Genomic DNA, 12328 nt, shown 5'->3' with positions numbered 1-12328 from the left:
GAGAGGTGAAGGTTTATAAACTAAAAGAGGAGGCAGTTAGGGTAAGATATAAACAGCTATTGGAGGATAGATGGGCTAATGAGAGCATAGGCAATGGGGTCGAAGAGGTATGGGGTAGGTTTAAAAATGTAGTGTTAGAGTGTTCAGCAGAAGTTTGTGGTTACAGGAAAGTGGGTGCAGGAGGGAAGAGGAGCGATTGGTGGAATGATGATGTAAAGAGAGTAGTAAGGGAGAAAAAGTTAGCATATGAGAAGTTTTTACAAAGTAGAAGTGATGCAAGGAGGGAAGAGTATATGGAGAAAAAGAGAGAAGTTAAGAGAGTGGTGAAGCAATGTAAAAAGAGAGCAAATGAGAGAGTGGGTGAGATGTTATCAACAAATTTTGTTGAAAATAAGAAAAAGTTTTGGAGTGAGATTAACAAGTTAAGAAAGCCTAGAGAACAAATGGATTTGTCAGTTAAAAATAGGAGAGGAGAGTTATTAAATGGAGAGTTAGAGGTATTGGGAAGATGGAGGGAATATTTTGAGGAATTGTTAAATGTTGATGAAGATAGGGAAGCTGTGATTTCGTGTATAGGGCAAGGAGGAATAACATCTTGTAGGAGTGAGGAAGAGCCAGTTGTGAGTGTGGGGGAAGTTCGTGAGGCAGTAGGTAAAATGAAAGGGGGTAAGGCAGCCGGGATTGATGGGATAAAGATAGAAATGTTAAAAGCAGGTGGGGATATAGTTTTGGAGTGGTTGGTGCTAGTATTTAATAAATGTATGGAAGAGGGTAAGGTACCTAGGGATTGGCAGAGAGCATGCATAGTTCCTTTGTATAAAGGCAAAGGGGACAAAAGAGAGTGCAAAAATTATAGGGGGATAAGTCTGTTGAGTGTACCTGGTAAAGTGTATGGTAGAGTTATAATTGAAAGAATTAAGAGTAAGACGGAGAATAGGATAGCAGATGAACAAGGAGGCTTTAGGAAAGGTAGGGGGTGTGTGGACCAGGTGTTTACAGTGAAACATATAAGTGAACAGTATTTAGATAAGGCTAAAGAGGTCTTTGTGGCATTTATGGATTTGGAAAAGGCGTATGACAGGGTGGATAGGGGGGCAATGTGGCAGATGTTGCAAGTGTATGGTGTAGGAGGTAGGTTACTGAAAGCAGTGAAGAGTTTTTACGAGGATAGTGAGGCTCAAGTTAGAGTATGTAGGAAAGAGGGAAATTATTTCCCAGTAAAAGTAGGCCTTAGACAAGGATGTGTGATGTCACCGTGGTTGTTTAATATATTTATAGATGGGGTTGTAAGAGAAGTAAATTCGAGGGTCTTGGCAAGAGGCGTGGAGTTAAAAGATAAAGAATCACACACAAAGTGGGAGTTGTCACAGCTGCTCTTTGCTGATGACACTGTGCTCTTGGGAGATTCTGAAGAGAAGTTGCAGAGATTGGTGGATGAATTTGGTAGGGTGTGCAAAAGAAGAAAATTAAAGGTGAATACAGGAAAGAGTAAGGTTATGAGGATAACAAAAAGATTAGGTGATGAAAGATTGAATATCAGATTGGAGGGAGAGAGTATGGAGGAGGTGAACGTATTCAGATATTTGGGAGTGGACGTGTCAGCGGATGGGTCTATGAAAGATGAGGTGAATCATAGAATTGATGAGGGAAAAAGAGTGAGTGGTGCACTTAGGAGTCTGTGGAGACAAAGAACTTTGTCGTTGGAGGCAAAGAGGGGAATGTATGAGAGTATAGTTTTACCAACGCTCTTATATGGGTGTGAAGCGTGGGTGATGAATGTTGCAGCGAGGAGAAGGCTGGAGGCAGTGGAGATGTCGTGTCTGAGGGCAATGTGTGGTGTGAATATAATGCAGAGAATTCGTAGTTTGGAAGTTAGGAGGAGGTGCGGGATTACCAAAACTGTTGTCCAGAGGGCTGAGGAAGGGTTGTTGAGGTGGTTCGGACATGTAGAGAGAATGGAGCGAAACAGAATGACTTCAAGAGTGTATCAGTCTGTAGTGGAAGGAAGGCGGGGTAGGGGTCGGCCTAGGAAGGGTTGGAGGGAGGGGGTAAAGGAGGTTTTGTGTGCGAGGGGCTTGGACTTCCAGCAGGCATGCGTGAGCGTGTTTGATAGGAGTGAATGGAGACAAATGGTTTTTAATAATTGACGTGCTGTTGGAGTGTGAGCAAAGTAACATTTATGAAGGGATTCAGGGAAACCGGCAGGCCGGACTTGAGTCCTGGAGATGGGAAGTACAGTGCCTGCACTCTGAAGGAGGGGTGTTAATGTTGCAGTTTAAAAACTGTAGTGTAAAGCACCCTTCTGGCAAGACAGTGATGGAGTGAATGATGGTGAAAGTTTTTCTTTTTCGGGCCACCCTGCCTTGGTGGGAATCGGCCAGTGTGATAATAAAAAAAAATATATATATATATATATATATATATAATATATATATATATATATATATATATATATATATATATATATATATATATATATATATATATATATATATGCAATAAGATCACAGTAAACAGGTGATTTTAGAATATGCAAATATGCATACACAAATATTCACTTGTCATATATGGCAAGATGAACGTTGCTATTTAAGCCAAGATCGCAAGTTCTGCCTATTCGGCACGACATATATATATATGCAAAACAACCACTGTGAAAGAATAGAGAATTCCAAGCGATTTCGTGACTACTCACATTATCAAGGAACAATGAAAGTAAAGCATCAAAGGAGAGTATATAAAGGGGTAGCCCACACCTCACTATCACTTCCCACAACACCTGACGCGAGACAGCAGGCCCGCCGGCCGAACTAGACAGGTCCTTCACACAACCCACCAACAAACTATTCTACCCAAGAAATAAGAAATTTAAAAAATTATTATTTGTTCAATGTATTATTAAATTCTTCCCAAATTCTATTAATTATAAATGAATCTAATTTATATAAACCAAAGGAAATATTCATATTATTCTGAAAACTGCTTTTTATGAAACAAGATTCAATTATATTCCTGTCGACCATGGACTTGCATGATACTACTTTCTCAACTTTTTGAAAATCAATTGGATGATTAAAATCTCTTACATGAATAAATAGAGCATTGGAATCTTGTCCAGTTCTAATGCTATATTTATGTTGTTTTAATCTTAGTTCGAGATTTTTACCAGTTTGACCGTAATAAACTTTATCGCAAATTTTACAAGGAATCTTATAGACACATCCATCAGCATTTTGGGGGGAATTGTTTATCAAAAGCTTTTTTTACTGTATCAAGATTTTTGAATACAACTTTAATATTAAAAGTCTTAAGAAGAGAAGGCATATCAACCAAGTTTTCATGGTAAGGGAGAACCAACATATTTTTAGTTGAATAAGGCTGATTGTCCCTTTTTGGATTGTAAGAAGTATTTCTAGCAACTTTAAAAGATTTATCAATTACATTTCTTGGGTATTTCTGATAGTGAGGTGTGGGCTACCCCTTTATATACTCTCCTTTGATGCTTTACTTTCATTGTTCCTTGATAATGTGAGTAGTCACAAAAGCGCTTGGAATTTCTCTATTCTTTCACAGTGGTTGTTTTGCATATATATATATGTCGTGCCGAATAGGCAGAACTTGCGATCTTGGCTTAAATAGCAACGTTCATCTTGCCATACATGACAAGTGAATATTTGTGTATGCAATAATTTCGCCAAAATCATTCTGAACGTTACGAAAAAAACATATTTCACTGTGTTTGTTTAGTATTAAATTATTTTAAATCAATCTAAAATATATATAGTTGGGTTAGGCTAAAATAAATTGTTCTTGTTATAATAAGGTTAGGTAAGTTTTCTAAGATTCTTTTGGTGCAAAATTAAAATTTTTTACATTAACATTAATGAAAAAAATATATCTTTAAACGTATAAGAGAAAATTTTAGAAAGGGCTTAATTTTAAATGAGTTCTTGTTAATTGACCAGTTTTACATATTCGGCACGACATATATATATATCTATATATATATATATATATATATATATATATATTATTGTGACCACGAACGAGTGGTATTGATTAATAACAACACTGCACTAGCCAAGGACTCGAACCCATGCTGCTTTGGCCTGCCTCATGGTGGGCGAAGACACATGACGCCCTTATCCACTGAACCATACGATCCTTAAGAGTAGGGCATCCAGCGGAACTGGATGTGGTACTCCCTACCCAAGGACACACGATGGTGTGGTGTTAGCAAGAGGTGTGGGGTTAAAAGATAAAGAATCTAAATCTAACACAAAGTGGCACTTGTTACAGTTGCACTTTGCTGATGACACAGTGCCTTTGGGAGATTCTGAAGAGATGTTGCAGATGTAGGTGGATGGGTTTGGTAGGGTATGCAAAAGAAAATTAAAAGTGAATATAGGAAAGAGTAAGGTGATGAGGATAAGAAAAAAAATAGGCAACGAAAGATTGGATATCAGATTGGAGGGAGAGAGTATGGAGGAGGTGAATGTATTCAGATATTTAGAAGCGGACGTGTCAGCAGATGGGTCTATGAAAGATGAGGTGAATCATAGAACTGTTGATGGGAAAAAGGCAAGTGGTACACTTAGGAGTGTGTGAAAACAAAGAAGTTTATCAACAGAACCAAAGAGGGGAATATATGAGAGCATCGTTATACCAACGCTCTTTTATTGATGTTAAGCATGGGCGGTGAATGTTGCAACAAGGAGAAGGTTGGAGGCTCATGTCTGAGGGCAATGTGTGAATATTATGCAGAGAATTCGTAGATTGGTAATTAGGAGGAGGTGCAGGATTACCAAAACTATCATCCAGATTGCTAAGGAGAGGTTGTTGAGATGGTTTGGACATGTAGAGAGGACGAAATGAAATAAAATAACTTCATGGATAAAGTTCGTCTCCACAGACTCACTGCACCACTCACCTTTTTCCCCTCGTCAGTTCTATGATTCACCTCATTTTTTCATAGATCCATCTGCTGACACGGCCACTTCCAAACATCTGAAAACATTCAAATCCTCCATACCCTCTCCCTCGAATCTGATATCCATTCTTTCGTTGCCTAATTTATTAGTTATCCTCATCACCTTACTCTTTCCTATATTCACTTTCTATTTCCTTCTTTTACATACCCTACCAAACTCATCAACCACCCTCTGCAACTTTTCTCCAGAACCTCCCAAAAAGCACAGTGTAATCAGCAAAGAGCAACTGTGATAACTGCCACTTTGTATTAGATTATTTTTCTTTTAACCCCACACCTCTTGCCAACTCCCGAGCATTTACTTCTCTTACAACATTCCTGTCTAAGGCCTACATGTTTACTGGGAAATAACCTCCCTCTCGCTTACATTAACCTGAGCCTCACCATCCTCGTATAGACTCTTCACTGCTTTCAATAACCTACCTCCAGTTCCAAACATTTGCAGCGTCTGCCACATTGCCCCCTATCCACCCCGTCATACGCCTTCTCCAAATCCATAAATGCCACAAAAACCTTTTTACCCTTATCTAAATACTGTTCACCTTTGTTTCACTGTAAACACTTGGTCTACACACCTACCACTCCTAAAGCCTCCTTGTTTAACTGCTATCCTATTCTCCGTCTTACTCTTAATTCTTTCAATAATAACTCTACCATACACTTTACCAGGTATATTCAACAGACATATTCCCTTATAATTTTTGCACTCTCTTTTGTGCCCTTTGCCTTTATACAAAGGAACTATGCATGCCCTCTACCAGTCCCTAGGTACCTTAACCTCTTCCATACATTTATTAAATAATAGCACCAACCACTCCAAAACTATATCCTCTCCTGCTTATAGCATTTCTGTCTTTAACCCATCACTGCTAGCTGCTTTACCCCCCCCCACCTCATTCTACTCAGTGTCCCACGCACTTCCCACACACTCACAACTGGCTCTTCCTGTCTCCTACAAGATATTATTCCTTCTTTCCCTATACATGAAATCACAGCTTCCCTATCTTCATCAATATTTAACAATTCCTCAAAATATTCCCTCCATCGTCCCGATGCATCTAACTCTTCATTTAATAACTCTCCTCTCCTGTTTTAAAATATCAAATGAATTCGTTCCTTAGCTTTTCTCAACTTATTAATCTCACTCCAAATTTTTTTTTTATTTTCAACAAAATTTGTTAACGTCTCACCCACTGTCTCATTTGCTCTCTTTTTACTTTGCTTCACCACTCTCTTAGTCTCTCTTTTTCTCTCCATATACTCCTCCCTCCTTGCATCACTTCTACTTTGTAAAAACCTCTCTAACTTAGTACTCTCCTTACATCATCATTCCACCAATCACTCTTCTTCTCTCCCGCACCCACCTTCCTGTAACCACAAACTTCTGCTGAACACTCTAGCACTATTTTCTTAAACCTACCCCATACTTTTTCTACTCCATTACCTATACTCTCACTAGCCCATCTGTCCTCCAACAGTTGTTTATATCTTACCCTAAATGCTTCCTCCTTTAGTTGATAAACCTACACCTTTCTCTTACTTGCTGCTTCCATTTTCCTTGGTACATTAACTCAAGCATATTTTTATATTCTGCTGAGATGAAGGGGGCTGGCTTATGAGATACAGGGATACTATTTTCGCATCACGAAACCACCGAAATACATGTAGTTTCTCAGCTGCTGAGTCATGCATGCAGTATAACCGGTTGTTCTAGAACCCGGAAGAGAGTATTATAGTATATCTTCGTACCACCTAAGATAGAATAGTAGTAGTTTGATTGTAGTCAATCCTTAGTTGAATTAATCTATACTGAGCGTAATATATTGCACTATGTGGTTCTAGCCTATATACTTTTAAAATCACGATTACATTTCTGATTTTAAGTTTTAGTTTCAAGAGTTATGTTACAGTTTCAAGTTATGTTACAGTTTCAAGTTATGTTACAGTTTCAAGTTATGTTACAGTTTCAAGAGTTATGTTACAGTTTCAAGAGTTATGTTACAGTTTCAAGAGTTATGTTACAGTTTCAAGAGTTATGTTACAGTTTCAAGAGTTATGTTACAGTTTCAAGAGCTATGTTACATTTCTCTAGTCTGATATTTTTCAAGAGTATGTTTAACTTAATCCCTGAAATTAAGGTTAAATTGAACTCAGTGCGTATACTATCTTTGATATACCTTTCATACGTTTCGAGAGTTCTTCTACTCCCGGATCCCGGCCATGGACCAGGCTCGTCTGGTGTTTGCCTTGTTAACCAGGCTGTTGCTGCTGGTGGTCCACTGGCCCATATATCCATCACAGCCTAGTTGATCTGGCACCTGGTGAAGATACTTGTCCAGTTTCCTCTGGATGACTTCTACACTTGACCCAGCACTGTTTCTGAGATTTTTTAATATGATGGTGAATAGTCTGGGACAATGAATGTTGATACAGTGTTTCATTACTGTGCCCACTGCATCCCTGCTTTTCACAGGGTTTATTTTGCACGTCCTCCCATATCTCTCCCTCCTGTATGTTGTAATGTCAGTATATATTATCATGTATCTCTCCGCTCTAGTGCGTACATATTTAAAACTTTAATAAATGCTTTATTGGGTTTATGCGGGACGTAACCGATTTCTCCATTTCTTCCATCTCTGATATTTCCCGATGTACAATTCATGCACTGTATGCCCTCTCATTTCATGATCTGTTTGAGCACGTTTGATCTGCAAAAAAAATGTGTTAAAATTTTCAGCTTTGTTTTAGAAATGTGATATACACCCAGGAGAATTGTGTATCGCGATGGAGCATGTAAGCAGGATAAAATAAGTAAGAAATAAGATGGTAGAATATTACTTACCAGGTAATGGTAAAGAGAGTGAGGGGATCCAACATGGGGCTCCATGAAGGCTTTCCACTGTTGGTTAAGTTAATACAAACGATAAGATGCGCTTAATTTCTCCGCAGTGAGTGCTAGGAGCAAGTTTATCTAGTTGACTGGTTTTCTCGAAGTGAAATAACTGGAAAGTATTTATACTCTGTGTTAGTCCGTGTTATGGTTTATTAGTGTGGTGTCCAGTGAATTAGCAGTGCAGTGTTTTATACCAAGTAATAGTTGCGCTAATTTTGTCTAGTCAGGAGGCTAAAGAATATTCTGCAATAAGCAGTTATCAGGATTAACAACAAGTGTTGATGGAGGACTGATGGCAGCACTCAACTCTTTTCCACGTTAAGCTCACAAAAGGCGAGGGACGTGTGTGTCTCGTCGCTCTGCTGACCGGTTCCCGCAGTCTCTCTGGTAGGCTAATACACAATTAGAAAAGAGGTTAGCGCTATACAGATCAAGAATCACTTTTTTTCGCCATAGTGAAATTGCATGATTTTTTCTTAATTGTTAAGAGGCATGTGTAATAAGCTTAGATAATATACGAAAGCAGTATTTGATAAACTTGTATATAATGAGTTTTCTTGGATGAGAATTTTATGAAAATTAAGTTAAAGTTCACGAGAAAGTGTAGTAGGATAACCGGCAGAAGTCAGCTCAGGAAGATGACTGGTCGGAGCGACTCTAACGTCACACTCTCCGGGCACCGCTACAACTGACTCAAATCTCACACCACCGCTCTCTCCCTCTCTCCGCTCACCGACTCTACACCTCTCTTTCCCCTACCACACTCCCTTCTTTTTTTTCCTGTTTCACTGCTTTTCTCCTTTCAACTTCCCAGGTATCGGCCTGCTTCCTCTTACTCTTCCAGCCAACTGCCTCTCGCCTATTACTCTCTATCAGTCTCCAACCTCACTGCCTCTCTTCTCACTTACATTGCATACTGCCTCTGCATTATCACTATCAGAGGTAACTGCTTCGCCCTCTCAAACTTCCTAGCCTACTGCCTCTCCGTTCACTCTCCCATCACACTGCCTGTACCCTCACTCTCCCATCACACTGCCTGTACCCTCACTCTCCCATCACACTGCCTGTACCATCACTCTCCCATCACACTGCCTGTACCCTCACCTTCCCATCACACTGCCTGTACCCTCACTTTCCCATCACACTGCCTGTTCCCTCACTTTCCCATCACACTGCCTGTACCCTCACTCTCCCATCACACTGCCTGTACCCTCACTTTCCCATCACACTGCCTGTACCCTCACTTTCCCATCACACTGCCTGTACCCTCGCTTTCCCTTCACACTGCCTGTTCCCTCACTTTCCCATCACACTGCCTGTACCCTCACTTTCCCATCACACTGCCTGTTCCCTCACTTACCCATCACACTGCCTGTGCCCTCACTTTCCCTTCACACTGCCTGTACCCTCACTTTCCCATTACACTGCCTGTACCCTCACTTTCCCATCACACTGCCTGTTCCCTCACTTTCCCATCACACTGCCTGTACTCTCACTTTCCCATCACACTGCCTGTACCCTCACTTTCCCATCACACTGCCTGTACCCTCACCTTCCCATCACACTGCCTGTACCCTCACTTTCCCATCACACTGCCTGTTCCCTCACTTACCCATCACACTGCCTGTACCCTCACCTTCCCATCACACTGCCTGTACCTTCACTTTCCCATCACACTGCCTGTACCCTCACCTTCCCATCACACTGCCTGTACCCTCACTTTCCCATCACACTGCCTGTACCCTCACCTTCCCATCACACTGCCTGTACCCTCACTTTCCCATCACACTGCCTGTTCCCTCACTTACCCATCACACTGCCTGTACCCTCACTTTCCCATCACACTGCCTCTTCCCTCACTTTCCCATCACACTGCCTGTTCCCTCACTTTCCCTTCACACTGCCTGTACCCTCACTTACCCATCACACTGCCTGTACCCTCACTCTCCCATCACACTACCTGTACCCTCACTTTCCCCTCACACTGCCTGTGCCCTCACTTACCCCTCACACTGCCTGTACCCTCACTTTCCCCTCACACTGCCTGTACCCCCACTTTCCCCTCACAGTGCCTGTACCCTCACTTACCCATCACACTGCATGTACCCTCACTTTCCCCTCACACTGCCTGTACCCTCACTTACCCATCACACTGCCTGTACCCTTACTTTCCCATCACACTGCCTGTACCCTCACTTACCCATCACACTGCCTGTACCCTTACTTTCCCCTCACACTGCCTGTTCCCTCACTTACCCATCACACTGCCTGTTCCCTCACTTTCCCCTCACACTGCCTGTTCCCTCACTTACCCATCACACTGCCTGTACCCTTACTTTCCCCTCACACTGCCTGTTCCCTCACTTACCCATCACACTGCCTGTACCCTCACTTACCCATCACACTGCCTGTACCCTCACTTACCCATCACACTGCCTGTACCCTCACTTACCCATCACACTGCCTGTACCCTTACTTTCCCCTCACACTGCCTGTACCCTCACTTTCCCCTCACACTGCCTGTACCCTCACTTACCCATCACACTGCCTGTACCCTCACTTACCCATCACACTGCCTGTACCCTCACTTACCCATCACACTGCCTGTACCCTCACTTACCCATCACACTGCCTGTACCCTCGCTTTCCCATCACACTGCCTGTTCCCTCACTTTCCCCTCACACTGCCTGTACCCTCACTTTCCCATTACACTGCCTGTTCCCTCACTTTCCCCTCACACTGCCTGTACCCTCACTTTCCCCTCACACTGCCTGTACCCTCACTTACCCATCACACTGCCTGTTCCCTCACTTTCCCCTCACACTGCCTGTACCCTCACTTTCCCCTCACACTGCCAGTACCCTCACTTTCCCCTCACAGTGCCTGTACCCACACTTACCCATCACACTGCCTGTTCCCTCACTTTCCCCTCACACTGCCTGTTCCCTCACTTACCCATCACACTGCCTGTTCCCTTACTTTCCCATCACACTGCCTGTACCCTCACTTACCCATCACACTGCCTGTACCCTTACTTTCCCCTCACACTGCCTGTTCCCTCACTTTCCCCTCACACTGCCTGTTCCCTCACTTTCCCCTCACACTGCCTGTTCCCTCACTTACCCATCACACTGCCTGTACCCTTACTTTCCCCTCACACTGCCTGTACCCTCACTTACCCATCACACTGCCTGTACCCTCACTTTCCCCTCACACTGCCTGTACCCCCACTTTCCCCTCACAGTGCCTGTACCCTCACTTACCCATCACACTGCCTGTACCCTTACTTTCCCCTCACACTGCCTGTACCCTCACTTACCCATCACACTGCCTGTACCCTCACTTACCCATCACACTGCCTGTACCCTCACTTACCCATCACACTGCCTGTTCCCTCACTTTCCCCTCACACTGCCTGTTCCCTCACTCTCCTATTTCTCTGATGTTACAGTCACAATATAAATGTCCAGCAGTCTGTTAGCTGTTAAATATTTCATCTTTTTTATATATTCCTGTCAGTGTTTCGAAAACACTTCTTTATACCCCAGTTCATTCTTCTTTCTCGACATCATCTTCCTTGATTTTCTTTTAATTTCTCGTTCATTCTCGTATAATTCTACAGCATTTTTTGTATTTCTCTACATCCTGTTTTGTTCTTGTTTTTCTATACATCATCGCTGAGACACGAGGTATAACTTTCATATTTATTTTTCTTTTAGACTTTGGGGATGAATTTGCTGATCATTCTTATTCATTGTATTGAATGAACGTCAGTGTTACTCATCTTGTGGGTGAACGTCACTCATACTCGTTCTGAGAATGATAAATGTTCGTTTTCCCATTTTTGTTAGTGAATGTTGTTGATTTTTGAGTGATAATTACTCATCGTGTGAGTGAATGTCACTTTTACTCATTAATGTAATTTTTTCATCCTGCAATGGAACGCTTCGGGTACTCACGTGTTAGTTCCTTAATAAAAAAGTAATCTTTAAGAAATAATCAATATGACGAATTGTTTTTATTGATAAAATACCTTGTTGTAATTTAAGTCTATATAATCTATATAAAATATTATGTGTGGTATTCATATTGATTGAAATCTGGTGACTAATCGAGTTTCAGTCATCATAGGAACACTGTCTCTCGTCCAGTTATTCTCGTCTAGAGTACCATGGGGTTCTGCCACTAAGTAATAGAACCTCATTCATCGGAGGAGAGTAGACCATTGCACAACCATCATCCTTAAACTGTACACACAAACCCAGATTAAAAATTAATATTTAAAATATCTTAATTTTAAAAACGTGTATGAACAAGTGATCATGCGGGTACAAAGGATGGCAGCCACTGCAGACGCCTGCCGTCGTCTGCCGTCGCTGTCTCCCAGTCACGTCCCACACCCATCCAAGTCTTCCAGACTCCTTCCGCATATAACCAAAGCTCT

The 12328-nt window shown here is 41.8% G+C and overlaps 1 protein-coding gene across 1 annotated transcript in view; it reads right to left on the bottom strand.

Annotated features, from left to right (window-relative positions):
* Nucleotides 1–8553, bottom strand: part of LOC128698149 (uncharacterized) — a 428958-nt gene extending 420405 nt beyond the window's left edge. Inside the window, exon 1 of the mRNA XM_070098535.1 lies at nt 7833–8553. Coding sequence (XP_069954636.1) covers nt 7833–7877 — 45 coding nt within the window. The 5' untranslated portion in view covers nt 7878–8553. The remainder of the gene's footprint in view (nt 1–7832) is intronic.
* Between the last annotated feature and the right edge of the window lie 3775 nt (nt 8554–12328).

Source organism: Cherax quadricarinatus, chromosome 63 (genome assembly GCF_038502225.1).
Source record: "Cherax quadricarinatus isolate ZL_2023a chromosome 63, ASM3850222v1, whole genome shotgun sequence".
Classification (NCBI taxonomy): Eukaryota; Metazoa; Arthropoda; class Malacostraca; order Decapoda; family Parastacidae; genus Cherax; species Cherax quadricarinatus.
This window is presented reverse-complemented; position numbering and strand designations above follow the sequence as displayed.